This window comes from Epargyreus clarus, unplaced genomic scaffold (genome assembly GCF_041222505.1).
Source record: "Epargyreus clarus isolate Ecla_fem2 unplaced genomic scaffold, WU_Ecla_fem_2.2 ptg000018l, whole genome shotgun sequence".
Classification (NCBI taxonomy): domain Eukaryota; kingdom Metazoa; phylum Arthropoda; class Insecta; order Lepidoptera; family Hesperiidae; genus Epargyreus; species Epargyreus clarus.
In genome coordinates, this window is record NW_027332226.1 from 2,619,179 (window position 1) to 2,638,754 (window position 19,576).

At 37.6% G+C, this 19,576-nt stretch overlaps 1 protein-coding gene across 1 annotated transcript in view; it reads right to left on the reverse strand.

The window, feature by feature from the left end:
* The window catches only part of LOC140749412 (START domain-containing protein 10), a 53,178-nt gene extending 35,269 nt beyond the window's left edge, over window positions 1-17,909 (reverse strand). Inside the window, exon 1 of the mRNA XM_073082444.1 lies at window positions 17,739-17,909. Within this exon, the coding sequence (XP_072938545.1) occupies window positions 17,739-17,909 (171 nt within the window). The remainder of the gene's footprint in view (window positions 1-17,738) is intronic.
* Between the last annotated feature and the right edge of the window lie 1,667 nt (window positions 17,910-19,576).

Consider the following 19,576-nt stretch of genomic DNA (forward strand, 5'->3'; position numbering starts at 1 on the left):
ACTTATTATGAACACTCAGACCCAAGAGGTACTTATATAAATCATTTAGATATTTCTTTGACCCATAAACTTGTTTTTTTTCGCTTAACAGTCTATATCTATGGTCTGATCAGGGATTTATTTCGTAAACCCTTTGGTTGACAGGACGATGCACCACACAGTAATTACAGTCAAAAGATTAGTTAATTATTGCTTTTCAGTGTTCTATGGAGTGTAGAAGTATTTTGTACTGAGGTTCCGCTTTGATAGGTATAATCCCTAGGTATATAGAAGGTCTTCAGCAAGTAGATTTGTCTCGTAACCGGCTTACCACTGACATGACGCGAGAAAGGAATCAATCTCGACTTCTGGTAAGACGAAATACCTTAAGCGTATTATGTCCATATGACAATATGACAATATATAACAAAATATTAGATAAAAAAATGTGTAAAGATGACTAGTATGAATTTATTTTGAATTCGTGCCAAAGAAGGACACATGCACACATACATACAGTCATCAAACATTACCTTCCGCAGTCTGGCAAAAAGCAACATTTTTCTTCTTTACACAGAAAAATAAAAATCACTGCAACTTTCATTATTCAATTGTTGAAATAAGCAGCATATTCTTTTATAAACAAGTTTTCAAACTTAGCTGCTCAACTGTCGTGTTTCCAGAAATAAATAAAGAAAACCAAGTGTTGTAAAGATCCCAGGGTTCGATATAAAAAAGGTTAAGTTATAAGCAAAAAATTGCAGTTCCAACATTAAATTGTGAATGAACAGCGAGGCATAAGAAATTATGTACTTTGGTCACGCACTACCTTCCATTATTACTTATTTTACGTATGTATAATTAAGTCCATAAGGGTTCGGAAAGGGCCGGTTATCGATCTAGGAAGTTTGTAGCGTAGTAAATATTTAGCCTGACTTCTAGGTTTAGAAGGTAATGATTTCGTAGGTTTGGCAAAAGGAAGGCTGCTGCCAAGCTAGGAAAATATGTCTCGGTTCGAAGCTCAGTTTTGATATATTTTTTAGTTATTGAGTATACCATTACTGTGTGCCCATTTATGGCAGAAAAATAGAGACAAGCTTGTATTAAATTAAAACCTATTGTTACATATTTTTGTCAATAAAAACATCTAATTTGATTCGAAGCGTGCATAACAAGATGTTTAGAAAACTGCCACAGCATGATTCAGAATATTTTGTGGCGCCATCTCTTGACAGTAGTAAAAGGACGTGTAAGAAGCCTCAGAGCGGATAAATGAATAATGCAATTGTCAGCCTTTTTTTGGTTTTTTTTTTGTTTACGAGGGGAAAACCTTCAAAAAGTACCCGGCGCCGTAGGAGCGACGCAGGGTTATGTGGAATTTTTACCGCACTAAAACCCCCCCGGTGGCCGTCCTCGGCGCTGCGTAGAGGGCTCCGGGGTCTCCAAAGGAACGCAACCGGAGTCCTCTTAGCGCGCTGCACCGTCTGCAATTGTCTGCCTAGCCGGGGATCAAACCTTTTCATCATTTCAGATGCTACCTATAAGTGTGTATGTTATAGACTACATAATTATAGGCTATACTTTAAAGGAAATTATAACAATCTCTGTAAGAAATTAAGCTGCAATTTACCAAATTTACCCACTGGGCATACCCAGTACATATAGAATTTGCTTACAACTTTTCACTCCTTTTAACGCAGCCAAATATTTTGGTATTTAAATTAAATGTTTGTTTGCCGTAATGAAAGATGCAAACGAGCTTGCAGTCGACCTAATTCGAGGCCGAAATTCGTAGCACTAAACTGAAACTGCTATATAGCACGTATTTAATTCATACCAAAATAACTATATTCATACCACTTGTATAATAATTTGCTAAAAGCTGACGAGCGTAACGTTATATCTCTCTTGCAGCTGTTGCTAAGTGCCTTTCCTCTACATGAGCTACAAAACATCTCGTATTTTACGCCCATCCTCGTCCGCCCATCCTCATCCTCGACGCGATACGCTCCATCCTGAGGATCACTCGCAAAGCTTAACTCACCGAATGTTTGTCAAGCACTTCACAAAATACGGCTCCGTTACTAAGTCTAATTTTAGCGAAAATTAATTAAAATGAAATGAATTTACGACATTATTTAGCCCTTGTTAGCGTAGTCATATTGTACATATATTTAACATGTTCAATGTGCGTACCGGCTTTTCACAATAGCAACGAAAAGAGTATCTACAAATCAAAATTACTGTTTCGTAGAGCCTTCGTAATGGACACTAATATCAGTAATGACTACTAATAGAATTAAGTTTTAAAAGGACAAAAAGCCTAGTAATGTGTATTTTATATAGCCTTAGATTTTTTTGCTCCTAAGTATATCTAGTACGAGTATGTTAAGGAGAGAGCTACTTTATATTTTTCGTCGTTAAGCTATACTACCCCACTGCTGGGCGTGGGTCCCCTCTCAGAGTGAGAACGGTTTTGACCATAGTCCACCACACTGACCAAGTATCACACTGACTTCATAATCCTTTTTAAGACCTCTCACTCCTCTCAGACGTGTAGAGTTCTCCCTCGTCAAAAATGATTCCGATTCCCGATTTTATCTTTCACCGTTTAGGGATACGTGAATACGCGAATAATGTCACAAACCGAAGTGCTTTCGTGTCTCTTTTTGTGACGACCCGCGTGGCGGAGCGGTCTACATTCAGGTCTGTCGCGCAGAGGATCCCGGGTTGGATCCCCGGCCAGACAGATACTAAATGATGAATTTAGATTTCTGTTTCTGGGTCTGGGTGTTTGTGTAATTGTCTCTGTGTGTGTCCATAGCACCAACGATGCAGGGAATCCTAGTGTGGGGCTGTGAGTGTAGAAAGCGTGTATAAAGCGTTTTCTCTCATTTACGAGTATACTTACATATCCGTGAACCGTGGATAGCAACATATCCGTGACTTAACCCGGATAGAACATTCATCCTAACTGAATTTTATTTCAGAAATCAATGCGTAGAAGTGGCCACTTACCGTCAGTTGGACAACTCAATTGCTACTACATTTTCGTAAAAAAATATATCTGTGTAGTGTCTGCGCTCAGTTTCCACTCAATTTCCACTTGGCAATGCTCGAGGATCCTCACAGAGCTTTAGCCTACCGTTTGCCGAGCACTTAATTAGCGAAACATAAGGCTCAACGTTACTTAAGACTGTGCAAATTTCAAGGAGAAATAAGCAAATACTGGAAAATTACGAAGCGCTAAAAGTGTTACAGATTTTCTTATTAACTTCGATCTTCTCTCAAAGCCGTATTTATTATTTTATTGTATGAGAGCGAAATTGTTTTGCAATGGTATAACCGAAGTTTGTAATTAAATTAACTTTTGATAGGTTTCCCAAAGATAAGTTGTCGTTGAGGTATGCGCAGGCAAAGTACTTAAAGCTGATTGGCTGATATTCGTTAGCATGAGCTTACATTGGAACTTTGGATTGGATTGGTCTAATGCAGTGGTTCCCAAACTTATTTTGTGTACTGCCCACTTTGAGAATAAATATTTTTTTAGCGCCCCCATTTTTTCACCTATTTAAAAACCACTATAACTTCAAATTAGTTTAATTAATTATTGTGACCTATATACTATATAATGTATAGTAACGGAGAATTCTTAACGAAACTTTTACTATAACCCGCAACTTAAAACCTGAGCGCAGTAGGTAACATACAACGGCGCTTAGGTCTCAAGTTAACTCTCACGGGCTCCACCTGCCAGTAAGAATGATTATTGAAACGCAATTTTATGGTATTAAAATAGAGTATCTTTTATTAAAAATATAACTAAAATAATCAATCCTTATATAAAAACTAATGTGATGGATGAATCTGATGCTGTTTAATAAGTTTGTTAATATCAGGTTCCAATTTACTCAAGAACAGTCGCAAGTCGCCACGTTCGGTAACAAGCAAACGATTTCTCTTTTTAGTAAGCAGTGTTGTCACAGCACTAAATCCACGTTCACACAAATATGACGATGGGAATGCTATCAAGAATCGTTGAACGATTGACCACAATCCAGGGTACAATTGCGAGATCGGTTTTTGTAGCCATTTTTGAACTTGATTTTTATTTCCTCGTTTGTTGTCAATTCTATAAGCTCTTCTTCCAGCTGAGGTGACATTGCTGTGTTGACATTTGAAAACGGATCTAACACCCAGTCTGGTATTTCCAAGTTCAAAATGTCCTGGTATCGTTCGGTGAAATCAATGTGGAGGTTTTCCAAATGTTGGCAGTAGGCAAACAATTCGTCGTTACTGCATGATACTGATAAATTTGGGAAATTGTGAAACTCACGTCTGCCCAGATTCTTTTTGTGTAGAAGCAGTTTGGCTGCGAAAGCAGCAACGACGTTTTTTGTTTTAATTAAATTTAGTTTATCGCCTTGCAGTTGGAGATTCATGTCGTTGAACAATTTATACGGGTCTGTCATGTAAGCTGTATCATTCTTTGATGTTATGAGCTTGTCTTTCAATTCTGTATCTTTAGTTTCCAAGAACTCTATAACAGAGTCAAACAGGTTGTAAAATCGAGTCAGACAATTGCCTCTTGATAGCCAACGAACTTCAGTATGAAACAACAAACGGTTGAAATCCTCGTCATTAGTAACACAAAGCTGATGAAATAATCTATCATTCAAAGAGCTGTTGCGGATTTTATTGACTGCTTTGATGACATATTGCAGTGATTGAAATAGTTTTTCACTTAAGTTTCTAGCTACTAAATCTTGTCTATGAATAACGCAATGTACAGCAAGGACATCTGAAATTTTATTTTTTAAGTACGCTATGAAGCCTTTATGGCACCCTGTCATAGCCGGAGCGCCATCCGTAGCAACTGAAATAATATTTTTCAAAGGAATCCCTTTCTCATCGCAAAACTTTTCCAATGTATTGAATATGGTTTCACCTTTTGTATCGGTCTCTAAATTTCTAGCAAATAATAGTTCTTCACATATTTTCTCATCTTTAATAAACCTCACGTAAGACAACAACAATGCTTCATTAGTTGGTAAAGTGGACTCATCGAGCTGAATTGAGAATTGACTTGTCCTCAGGTGATCGCACAATGATTCTTCAATGTTTTCAGCCATTTCATCAATTCGTCTTTGCACAGAATTATTACTCAAAGGAATTTTTCGGATAATATCTGCGGCCGGTTTATGGAGCACAGTAATTATTACTTCATTTATTGCTGGCAATATTAACTCTTCTCCGATGTTATGTGGTTTGCCTTTTTGAGCAATTAACAAAGAGATATTGTACGAAGCTCGAAGTCCGTCGTCATCTTGCTTAGCAGCCGTCGAAAATAGTTTTGCTACACTTGGCTGAGTATTATGCTTCTTCTCTAGGTCTTGAAAATATGCTACATTCTTGTCTTTCTTATCTGGATGCATTTTATTCAAATGATCTTGCAGCCTTGAAGGCTTCATTGCTTCATTCGAAAATGTTTTTAGACATAGAAGACACAAAGGCGACGATGGGTTTGTGGGATTTTCAATAAATCCGAATTTGATATATTCCGCACTGTATTGCCGTCTCTTCTTTTTTACTTCCGACATTGTTTTGCGTTGAGAAATACGTTCAACTTCGCAAGTAGTGTAGAGGAGGCGTAAGTACTACTCATCTATTGCGCGCGAAACCACAAATGAAAATAAAATAAATATTACATTGTTTATATAGGAATGCTTAAGCAGCACGCACCGACAGGAATAAAACAAACATGCATAAACTCGTTTATCTCATTCGACGCTCAATGGTACTCAACAAGTCCGAACAAGTATTCAATGAACCAGCCGACTGATACAGGAATGCACAATTCGGGTTATTTAACAAAAACTTGTTAAAACATGATAGATATCTACGAGTACTAATTAAGGTACGGCCAAACCTGCGCGACCAAAGCGTCTGCGAAGCGGGAGCGTCTGCCGCGCGGCGGACGCTGCCTATACTTTACTTAAGTTGTGCACGTTAAGTTTCGCACTTAAGCTGTGCACGTTAAGTTTCGCGTTGCAGACGCTCCCGCTTCGCGTCCCGCTTCCCGCGTTACTGACGCGCAGGTTTGGCCGAACCTTAACAATAAAATGCGAAAGTGTGTCTGTTGCCTTTTCATTTGTTTGTTTGTGTCTACTTTCATTACGAAACGGAGCGACCGATTGACATGATTTTTATTTTTTCTACATTCAATAAAATAGCACAGATATATGAACTACGGCGTAGTTCATATACTACGCGGAGAGAAATATAGAACCGAGTTTGAGCAATCTTTTAATTCATATTAGTTGATGTTCACAAGTTGTTGTTGTGAGTCCTCCTAAGTTGTTTAAGAGGCCTCCTAGCTAAATAAAATAACAAATCACTCCCCCCCGCCTCTACACAACGCCCCCATTTTCTTTCTGGGTCTCTTACCGCCCCCCTTGAGACCTGCAGCGCCCACAAGGGGGCGTTATAGCCCACTTTGGGAAAGACTGGTCTAATGTAATACCAGAAAGTGTATGTCCTGTACTTCTTTCATTACCTTTCTTAGTTGTTATTTCTTCCTTAATTATTAATTGTTTTGTTGCTCGTAAGAGATCAAACGACGAAGCGACAAAATCAACATCTAATAGAAGTTATGCCATAAAATATCGTATTTATCTTATGTCGTTAATAATTAATAATTAAAGTAACTTATTTTAACTCATTTATGGACATTATTATTACATTTACACTTATTAATGCACTAAAGTCCAACTACTACACATACTCGTACATAGTAGTTTATTTTTGCCGCTAGCAGCGCTCATCTAGCGGCATTAATAGCACTCTCCAACAAAGCAGGAAGGAAAAACATAAAGTATTCGAGTACATTAAAACAATTTTTCAGTTCCACGTAACAAGAGAGCAGGTTGTGCACTCAAAGAGATAAAACCGTTATCAGTATCAGAATTACGAGCGAAACAATCGATTGCGTAAGTACCAGTTGATACGAAACGGGAACTGTGTCGCTTTAATCAAAAACTTTTAACTTTAGGGCTGTATGCGATGTGTAACATAATAATATATTTTAGGGTAATTGTAGGTCTTTATTTTTTTGATGTGAAACATCTATAGCCGCACGTAAAACCGATTTCTGGCGTGGCTACGCATACCGTGGCGACGACAACGTCACCACGCTATACGATGGTATATATATACAGTCTATATGCAGTAGTGTGTACGGTGTGGCGACGCGTCGCCATGCGCAATCGACTGTGCGAATTTTTGTATATGAAAATAAATGTTTATTCAATAAATGGTCATCGTTATCTGGAAAAAAATCGTAATATTTTATTTTATCATTATGACATATTTAGTTCCTATCACAACATGTTCTTTTCTGCATATTACTTTTACAAAATAATGTCGATGTTTCACATCTGCCAGGCGTCCCGTGACGGCTCACATTTTTTTTTTAATTTTATTTTACTATAGGCTTGCGTTTGGCTGCAATGTTACCTGATGTTAAGTGAGATGCAGCCTTGGATAAAACACGCTTGCCTAGAAGCAGCATATTCACCCTTGACTTAAACAATCCCAGATCGTATGTGAGTTGTTCCATTCTTTGGCGGTTCGCAGCAGGAATGAGTAAATGGCTGCTATGTTTCATTGTGTTGGAAGCGAAATTCAAATTGGATTATAAATAAATATAGTTAAAAAAACCAAAGAAACAAACACGCTATGATTTCTGCGTTTAAGATACCATCTAAGTTCTCGGGAGTGACAACACAGCTGTGATCGGCTTCAAGTAGAACCCCTGTTGTAATGGCGTTGGTCACATATGTCCATGCGCAACAGTGACCATCTACTATCAGATGGACTGGGAACTTTACAAAGGTGATAGAGCCCTTTGTGGTTCGACTCTAGCGGCACCACCGCCACACCTATTTCTGCCTCATAACAGCAGTGTTAAGCGCTGCTGTGTTCTGGTTTGAAGGGTGTGGTAAGGGAGACATACTTTTCCGAGGCGTTCCAGCTTAGTCCTTAGGGATAGCGGCCCATCTGTGGCCGACCTCAGGTAGGAATATCTAATCCTATCTGGGGTTGATTACAGATGTCCATGGGCGGCAGTAATCACTTACCATCAGTTGGACTGCATGCTCGTCTGCTACTTCTAATTTATATAAAAAAACAAAGTTGTTTGCTACTCCAACCGACTCAAAAAACATAGATACCAAGTATTTTATTAAAACCTAACCAACACGGGATTATGACCCATAGCCAATTAAAAACAGTTTTGGTTAAGTACTTATGTCTATTTATTTCTATTTCAATGCTACAGCGTATTTTTTATCCAATGCCATGATTCCAATTGTATTGATTGGTGCTGAGTGGGCTGGAGTCCTCATAATTTGCAAGGGCTTTTAATCAACAGTCAGTTGTTCGGCAAATACAATGCCCTAAGCAAACGTATCGAACGTTTGAAGTAGGGCACATGTTTACGTGTACAGCTAGTATTACTGAGGTAGGTGGTTTGTTGGCTATCATTTTAGAGATTCGAGAGACATTAAATGCGCTGTTAAATTAGACGTTAGATAACAAAGTATATTTCTACTATTATGAGATAAGGGAGAAAACATTTCCGAGCCGTTCTGAGTCCTCAGAGGTAGCGGCGTACCTACGGGCGATCTCAAGTAGGAATCTACTTCTACCGTTACACCGTACCGTTGATTGCAGATGTCCATGGGCTGCAATAGCCACTTACCTTGTGGACTGCATGCTCGTCTGCTACGCCTATATTATAAAAAAATACCAATTTGCAATTGGGAAGATGGACCATGATCTAAACCTTTCTCACTCTGACAATAGCCGAGTGCCTAGCAGTGAGACAATAATGGGTTGAGTGAACAAACAGTATTTACAAAATTATCTGTTTTTGTTGCCCACTATTTTGTACAACAATTGGCAAATGTATATAAAATAATAATTATTGAATAATTTAAATTGATTTATTATTTTCATCACTACTTATCAGAAAGCAATCGAAACAGCTACTTGTATAATTTAATTTAAGAATTGCGAGTACCGTAACACATTATGTCTAGATATAAAACTTTATGTTCCGTACCTACACATAATAGTTCTTAGTGAATGTTAATACCATTGTATTGATTGGTATCGACATGGAGGCTCCATTTCACCAAAAACAAAGCCCTAAGCAAACGTATCGGCCGTTTGAAGTAGAGCAAATGTTTACTGCACTACTCGTACGGAGTAGATGAATGGTTTGTTGCTACCATTTTGAATTATTTGAGTATTTTTGCAAAGCCACTTTTGTATTCTTTTCTCTTATATTATAGAAGCAGCAGACGTGCAGCGTTGTAAGTGGCTACTACCGCCCATTGACATATGTAATCAACACCAGATAAGATTAGATTCCTACCCGAGGTCGACCACAAATGCGCTGCTACTCCTGAGGACCGAGACATGCTTCGAAAAAGTATGTCTGCCTTACCACACCCTTCAAACCACAACCACAGCGTTTAACAGTGCCATTATTATGCAGTAGTAGGTGTGGTGGTGTTGCTTAAACAAAGTATCGGCCGTTTTTTTTTTTTTATAATATAAGAGTAGCAGACGAGCATGCAGTCCACCTGATGGTACGTGGCTACTACCGCCCATGGACATCTGTAATCAACCCCAGATAGGATTAAGTATTCCTACCTGAGGTCGGCCACAGATGCGCCGCTACTCAGGAGTATTCCGAGGCGTTCCAGCTTAGTCCTCAGGAGGACTAAGCTGGAACGCCTCGAAAAAGTCTGTCTCCCTTACCACACCCTTCAAACCGGAACACAGCAGCGCCTAACACTGCTGTTATAAGTTAACCGTTTGAAGTAGAGCAAATGTTTACTGCACTGCTCGTACGGAGTAGAGTGGCTTGTACGCTACCATTTTCAAACATTAGAGAACTTCTTCATAGCCACTTTTGGATTCGATGTAAAATATAAAACGTACTTAACGTATTATACGTCATGTATTTATGAAATAACACAATAATAAGGTCCCGTACATTTTGACACATCACGAGAAACTTGTGACTTTAAACAACTCAGAAGTATAGTAGATTAATTACATGAAATAATTAATTATATTATTTAATTAAGTTCCATAGTTAAAGCGAAAAAATGTCGAGAAAAGTAGCCATACAAGATATGGCGACTTCCATTTGTTTTCAAATTTTTATTAGTAGTTTTTGTTATAGCGGCCTCTCTTATACATATCTACTCTGGAAAATTTCAAGTGTCTTTCTATTACGGTTCAGGAGAATAAGGTTTATTTCCTTTACAGAACTCTAAAGATATCATCTTTAGGTCCGTAAATAGTTTGTTCCTGTAGTTTCGGGACCAGAATAGGGCTACGAAGCCATCTACGCAGCGCCGAGGACGGACACCGGGGGAGTTTTAATGCGGTAAGAATCCCACATAACCCGGCGTCGCTCCCACGACACCGGATACCTTTTGAAGATTTCCCCCTCGTAAACAAAAAAAAGGTCCGTAAATAGTTAAATTTCTCTAGTACTTTCAAAGAACGACTTACAAAAGGTATACTGTATAGTATGAACATAATCAAGACTAAAGCAGTTTATTGAGAATATGAGCATAATAAACACAGCACTTTAATCAAGTACAGGCAGCCTCACGCTAAATTACAATGACCTAAGCAAACCAATCGACCGTTTACTGCGGGGTAAATGTTTGCTTTTATTGCTTTTAGGGTTGTACCTACAAATTTTTGAGGTTCAACTGAAACGATATTGCTGTTATATAGTAGTATGTACTTCTGTTTATGAGCTAAATTTAGAGATGGACCTTCCGTGGTTTAATTCCGTAGGTATCACCGATATGCTTATTTAAGCCTTTTGACAGCAACGTACTACTGTATTCTGGGGTAGAGGGTAGGGTTTATAGGGCGTTGTAAGGGAGAGATATTTATACGAGCTCCAACTTAGGCCTCGGAAGCAACCCAGCAATGGCCGACCTGGCCGTAGACCTCCAATCTAATCTGGGATTGATTACAGATGTCCACAATCAGCAGTGGCCACTGCAGCAAGCAACATCAGGTTGCAATTTACAAGTACTTTGCAACCTCCTTTCCTTCTTCTGTGTTACAAAAAATATATATTTCCATTATTTATAAAAATATCAAAATAAATTCTACAAATGTACAAAAATATTTACTTATATTACCAAAAATGTAATATTAATCGAACGTTACAAAATTATTAATATAATATATTTAAAACAACCATTCTTATATGAGAATATGGTGAATATTTTGTGACATACTTAAGACCACAGGGAGGCATATATTAAGCGCATGAATAATATATTTGCCTCCAGAGAATACGAATACGGTTTAAGCTGGCAATTTACAAGTATAATACTTATTAACTATTATGTAATTTTGTTCGTATACGACATAGCAAAAAATCCTAACCATTATGATTTTTTGCTATGTCGTTATCCCACTGCTGGGCTGTGGGATCAATAAAATAAAAGGAACGTATAGTAATCGCAATCCTACTATTATGCTGGGCTCTTTTATCAATAAAGTACCTTTATAAATTCCAGAGTAGTATGAACATTGAACATCGTGTGCGGATTGATTCATTTACATTTAAGAGCTTTATGGAGACTTCTCAAGCACAGAGGCTACTCCATGATGTCTTCGGTAATAGTTAAAGTATAATTTTATAAAAAATCAAACATTAAAAAATTGCTTCAAAGTTATACTTCTAGGGAGAATGTCGCGAAACTGTAGACACCGCGGCTCGCAAAAAAATTGCAAGACAAATCACCAATATTTCGATTCATTCGTTAATACATTCACAACTTCAGAACATAGAATATAACATACAATTCACAGCATGGAACTTTATGAAATAATTCATTCAACACTGCGTAACAAAACTACTACATGAAAATTCATTTCCATAAAATCAACGGTATAATACGGCGCATGACATCATACGAGTTGGCATTGTTCGGGTTGGAAGGCTCAACGCGTAACCAAAGCGATTAGATAAATCTCATGTAAACAATTAAGCCTTAAGGATTAGCTGCCTTTAATTTGAGGCCAGGCTTACCGATATATGACAGGTTTAAATTACAATTTGGGACATGTACAGCTCTTTATTTGATTACAATGTTTTATTTTACAGCCGAATTTATGATCGACTTCAGAGCTCGCATCCCTTAATTATTATAGTGTTTGAAAGGTATCAGCATTTGATGTTATGTATTCCAACCGGTATAAGTTCAAAAGGTGATTCCCGGGAAGGTACCACCAGCACACCTATTTCCAGCGTAAAGTATCTACTGTGAGTCTTTGCTTTTCGTTTTAAGCCGGTTTTGTGGAGGGTGAGCCAATCATTTCAGACTAGACCTCGGGAGTGTCCTCGCATCGGTGACCGGCTTTTCACATGGAACCCCCGTTCTACATAGAGTTGATTACAGACGTCCATGAACGCGATGACCACTTACCAGGTCGCATTTTCTCAAATTCCTTGCTTCAATCTTCTATGGGCTATTAACCATTATCAGCATGTAGTAAAAAACAAAAGGCTTGACTTAATGACCTAATCGCTTATGCAAATCGTGTAAAGCCCGCTTACCAGGCTTATAGCGTAAGTCAGCCACTAAGTCACTAACAGAGCCGCCATTAAACAGCGGATTAAGCTGAAATAAGCGCCAGTAAATCAAACCTCACAACCGTCTCGCTTACACAGCAATGAAAGAGCGAGAGGAATAGATTTATTGAAACAGAGTTTAAATTGGTAGAGATTTTTTAGTATTAAAAGCCCGACTTTACATTTTTTCTACGCTTTTATTATTTTAGTCTTACCTAGTGTTAAGACAGACAGTCCATCTGATAGAAAATGATCATTGTATGGATGTAACACCAGAATAATCACTACTTGCTGGCATTTTAGCGTTTTTGAGTAGGTACCTGGGATGGTCCACATGAAAGGGATTTAAGCATTCTCTTTGATCTATGTATAATAATAATCTATAAGCAATACAAAAGTTTAATTTGTTTCATTATATATTTCTATTACTTTTTTATTTATCTGTGCTATAAAATGAATTAATCATACCAACTTTATTAAAATTTTGTAGTCACAAAAATGCTATGCACTAGATTTTATCATTTTCCATTCTTCAATAAATTCACGCCCCAGTTTTAAAGTATCACAATTTGATGCATAGGCTGATATTTTACGTTTTTAGAGATCCGTAGATTTTTAGAGGTTTTTTTTGTAATACTGGACTTGTGGACACTATCATCAAATCATATTTTTTCGTTATAGCAGCAGTCTTAAGCGCTTCTGTGTTTTTGTTTGACGGGTGTGGTAAGAAAGACATAATTATGTCAGGCATTTCAGCTTAGCCCTTAAAGGTAGCGACGCATCTGTAGCCTCAGTTCTAATCTAATCTAAATACTAGGATACATAGAACTTCCTTAGATATGAAAATCTACTTGGATACATGGATTTTCAGTCAAAGTTTAAATCCCTATTCAACAATTTATAATTATAGATAATAATAGTAATTGTGATAGGTAGGCAAATATAAAATTTTGCAAATCAAATAGCCCGCAGTCTAATAAATTCAAATCCGAACTCAAAAAACTTACTTAGTAATTTCCGTTTACGATCATAAACAAAAACAATTGCGTGCGTCGATTAAAAAAATATGCTTAAAAAGGCAAAATTTCATAAGAAACGCTTCAAGCCTAAGGCTATAAAAATCAAGTATTCAAGACAAGTAAAGTTAAGGCGAGAAGTAGGCATGACGATCTGCGTAAACTTAATCAGGAAACCGATTTTTGAAGCATAAAGATCGGTTTTTGATTAATCTCAAAAACAAGAAAATTAATCAGATTTTTCTATTGACTTTTAAAAATTAAAAATTTGCCAAGTCTCAAACCAGAAAATCGTCATTAAATTTTAACGCACTTAAAAATTATAAAGGTTCCTTAGTCGAAATTTTATTAGCGGTATGGAAGACCGCTGAAATTTTCCGAGCAGCAATTAAATAAATCCAATATAGATTTTTGAGAACTCGATCTTCTAGTTTTTGATATCTTTGATTCAATTCGTCAGACTTCGTCATAATTTAACGATCTTTTTGTCTTCGATATCTTTCTTTATTATTTCCAGACTTCGATTTGAATCGATCGTTTTCAAAAAAAATCACCACCCCTAGCAAAAAGTTCCGCGATTATCCAGTTTTGGTCGAGAAGGCGTGCGGAATGGCTCACAATGGGGAAAACTTTCCTACAGACACCCTTCCGTGTTCATGTATTACATATAAATAACTAGAGTTTGTTTATCTTGAAACTGCCGAAACGAATATAAGCGTTTTCTTAGGATCAGTTGCTTATATATACTCGCATACTTACATAAATACGAATACTTAGCAAGAAACATGGGAATGAAATCCAAAAAAGCAACCCCTTAGAGCTTGACTAAGGTTACCCTATTAGGGAAAACCAACAAAGTAATCAGGCCAAATTTATTTTATATTTTCCTTTCAAGCAATATCTTAAAAATATTAGGCAAATATGTAAAACGTTAAGAGTTTGCATTCCAGGCATTTTTAATTTTCAATGTTATGTGCGTATTTCAAATTTATGATCACTTGCTTAACCTTGACCGCCTCGTGAGGAAGCCTGCATGGCTGAGTTCGCACTTGACCAGCGCGATAAACTGTAGCCTAGAACCTCACATTATAATTCGACCTGTGCCCAGTAGTGTAACAGTAATAGGTTGACGACAAAAACTTTACAGACCAAACTTATAATAATACATTCCCAAGAGAAACCAAAGTAATAAAAGCAGATATAACTGTCCCACTCCCACGACATAACACGTTACAACTCTTTGTACTTACACTTAAAAGTTTTGAAATCCCTCAGGATCGGGATATATAACCGTAATAACGCCAGGAACCCTTCCACTACTCACTAACTGTCCCTTTGACGTACAAAATAATTATCAAATTTTAAAATTATTTTAAAGGAGGTAGGTAACTACTTATCCCTTTTGTGTCGATTACGGTGCTCTCACCGTCAAACTATTATTATATATGGGTTTATGTATAGCTATTAAACTACATAAAGCGCGTCAGGCACGTGTCGTCATCAACCCATTACTGTCCCATTCACTGCTGGACACGGGTCTCCTCTCAGAGTGAGAAAGATCAGGCCATAGTCCACCGCGCTGGCCAAGTGCGTAATGGTAGACTTCACATATCTTCGAGATTTCTTTTTTTTTAATAATCTCTCAGGTATGCAGGTTTCCTCACGATGTTTTCCTTTACCGTTTAGCAAGTGATAATTAATTTTTAATACGCAGATAACTTTGAAAAATCAGAGGTGCATGCCTGGGATTTGAACCTCGGACCCCTCGATCGAAAGGCCGAGTTTCTTAACCACTAGGCTATCACTGCCTTATGGGCACGTGTCGTAGCAGACAAAATTTATTCTCCTATACAATGTATGTATTCTCCATAAATCAATAATGTACCGTTACACAGCCGTACAGACTCAGGTCGTTACTGTCAAAATATTTTGAAGAAAAATATAATTTTGTCTGCCATAGCCCGTGTCTGGCACGGTCAATGTCTGTTGATGTAAACGGGTCCTAAGAGTGATGCAAAGCTACAGTAATTTGTTTAAAAGATGTAGCAAATTAATTGAAATTTCATTGCTTGGATTAACTTGGATTATCAGATTCGAAAGCTATGAAAATAACATATCAGAACATTCAAAGTTAAACGCAGTAAAAGTAGTTTGTGATATTAACCAACTCTGAGACATCCAGAAGAACGTGTAAGTATGCTTTGAACAAATAGCAGGGAAGACAGAAGACCACACGAAACAGTCCAAAACTTGGAACATATCCAAGTCAATAAGCAGACAGCCTAGGGACAATCCTGATGCATTAAAACGAGGAAGACCGAGCACAAATGGAGAAAGCAAAGGAAAAATTAGGAAGGAACAAAGAAGCTCTTGCTCTGTGCTCTTTTGCCAATGTATTAACAACATGTATGTCTTCAAGAACAAGTCTAAAACTATGTTTGTCTTTGAAAGGAGTCATACTTATCCGCGGTATTCCAAATTAGTCTTTACGCATCTCTGCCCAACCTCAGCTAGGATTCTCATCTTATCTGGGATTGATGTCCATGGCAGTACCCACTTATCATCTTGGAGCATGCTAATTCGCTACTTCAATATTATAAAAAAGAAAAAAAATAGACTTAAAGTTCCAATATCTTAACAATCGGCAGAATTTAATCAGGCTAAAACCCAGATGAGCCGTGCAAAATTCACTCGGACTCGAACCACAAGGGAATGGTGTCCGGATCGAATGAAAAATCTGAATTATTTTCAACAATATCTACTACGATGGTGACATATTTTATGGACTTTGATTTTCTTTTCATTAAATTTACTTAAGTATAATATTTTGTATTGTGAAGTTAACGAGCATGCTGTCCACGTGGTAGTAAGACTATGCTGCCTGTGGATATTAATAATCAACTCTAGATAAGATTGGAGTCCTTACTGAGACCGGCTCCTATGGTGCTAGTACTGGGCTGGACTAACTTAGGACTCCTCGGATATCTGAGTATATCTTCCTTCCCACAACCTTCAAACCACAACGGTGTATGTTGTTATAAGGCAGAAATAGGTGTGGCGGTGGTACCTCAGAAGACCAACCACATAAAGTTCTACCACCTTCAAAACAACAGGCTCATTCTTCAATGATATAGCACACGGAGTCTGTTTTCGAGGGCCAGAAACAAAATACGTTTTAAATCACTTAAAATGTCAGTTTTGCTTCGTTGCTAATTAAATTTCTTGTAAATAGCAAAACATGACTATTTCTCTTTTTCTGAAACACGAGGTTCATAAAGAATCTATTTGAAAAACGTGAGTAGATGTTGTACTGTTAACCTTTTTTCCTCAATACCTTTTAAACGCTAAAGGGTTTCTACACCGAAAATTGCCATTATACACAAATACATAATAAACATCGAAACTATAACAGACATCTAAGTAAATCGTTCAAACGTTTGCCTGACCGTGGATCAAACCCGGAACCTTCTGCCCTACCTACATGCAAGTCTCATTCATTGAAAAAATGTAGGTTGAAGAAAATCATTTAATAAAGATATTCATCATCATTTATAAATGAGTTTTGAAAATAAATAATCGAAGAATCGATACAGTAAGTAACGTAGATACTCTTCTTATAAATATTCCTTTTTAGGTACATAAATATTCTATTTTCAGAAGAAAACTCAGTCTAATGGAGAATTATTCAGTGCTGATGTAATATCAACCCCTTTTTCATACATACCCCATTAATTTCCATTAAAACAGTTAAGGGTCAACGGCCAGACCTAGTTTTCCAGGGAAGTTCGTTCCAAACAATATGCTTACTGCAGTTTAATTACTGGAGTCGAACGAATTCAAAATTGGAATTACTTCAGAAAGTCATTATTGAACAAAAAATATATCATTAATCATTGTGAATTTTCGTATATACGATCATGAATCATTGATGCAGCGAATTATTAATTAAATTCGCTTTTAGGGTTCGTCAGGTAAATAGAGAGCTGTCGAAACCCTAGTCACGCTGTTAATAATTTAAACAAATGAAACACGTTGAGTAATTAGCGAGCAAAACAGACCTTAACAGTGCGTAAGGCGCCGTGAGCGACGTCCTCGGCCCACACCTTGACCCCCTCCCGCTCGTACTCCAGGGTCCAGCCATCCTCGGAGGCCAGGAGCGTTTTCAAGGTCTCGAAGTCCGAATCGTCGGCAACCCGCGCTTCACCGCGCGCCCAGCCCGCACCACCCATTCGCGCGACATCACAGCGCAACTGCAGGGTTAAACTGACGGGCTGTGTAGTCTTCTAACGGCAGGAAAGACGCGCATGCGCGCTTTCACCGCCATTTTTTCGACCGCTTTTCAAAATGCTCCTGTGCGGCTCAAAATGTTTGCGCGTATTTTACAGCGCGCACGAATAAATTCTGTAAAATATGAGCAATAAAGTAGGGCGTTACTGCGACGCCAGCATTGACGAGTGATTAAACCTACTTTTTAAAAAATTAACCGATTTCTACTGAACTTTTTGGAACTCTCCTACTTCTAGTTAATAGGAACCATTGAATTGTTACAACTACGCAAAATAGAACTAGCTACATTTAATGTAAATTTCGAATAAGTATATAACTATTTTCGTTTATTTACTTATACAATACGACACAGTTTTCTCCGAAAATATTGTATGCAGGATTTTTTAACTTATTTTAATACCACTTTGTTATCAAATCATAAAGAATAAGTATTTAAGTACAACAGCAGGAATAATAGGTGAAAAGAATGTCTTTTTAAAATTCTTAACTCAGTTTAAAATTTCATACTCTTTAGTTAACATACCAACCACAGACCTGTTTTTATTTTGTTTTGTAGCGCACCAACTAACAAATTTAGTTAGGTACTATATTATATCAGCATGGTTCAGGTTAGGGCACAGACGCACCACCTGAAGTGTCACCCGCTTCAGTACAATACGAGCAGGATTCGTCAAGTGCTCTTATTAAGCCCTTTTTTGTACTTGTCCTAGCGCTCTGAAAATGTCTCAGGGAGCAGCGTTTCATGTCTTGCAAGTTCACAATATTTTATGTGTACTTAAGGGCTGCAGCTCTCTTATCCCACTGCTGGGCACGGGTCTCTTCTGACTACTGAGAGAAACCTGGAACATACTCCGTCATCCTACTCCAATACAGATTGGTGAAATATGCAGGAGTCATTGACCAACTTTTTGGATATTTTAAAATAGCCTAGGTGGTAGAACCTATATGGTTTACCGGGGGGCCCATTTGTGAAGCACTTCTGCGTTTCGCAGGAAGAGTGGGAATGCCGGTTAACTTACGAGACAGTCATCTTAGTTACCAAGAGCGACAATGAGATGTACTAAGGTAGAACCTGTTCAATATGCACTTATATCACAGACGTCACTTATCATCAGGTGGACGGTAAGCTCGGTTACTATACAAATCTCTTACAATCTCATGCAAAAATAAAGTCTACTCTACGTAACCTATTCTGAGAACGAAAGGGGTCCAAAGGGGTGTAAAGATGAGCTATTATTACTTCATTCGCTAAGAATTACAAAGAGCGTATCCCTTTGAAAACTTTCGCAGACTACAAAGGTCTAGAGTATTAAAACAGCAAAGAAAACGAACGCTCTCGGCATTGTCGTGCGAAAATTAATTGTGGAGGAAAAATAGTGTTTCTAGCGAATGATCTCTAACCAACACGCATACATATACGCGCATACACATGCACGCATGTATGCATGCAGTATGCGACGTTTACGCGAGAAGCCATGCATTAATGTTTTATTTAAATTATCTTCATGCCATGTATTTTTAGGTTAGTTTATCAATTACGAAAAACTCTGAAACAGGTATTTCTTTCATATATAATAACGTGGGGAACTATGTGCTAACTTTGTGTAAC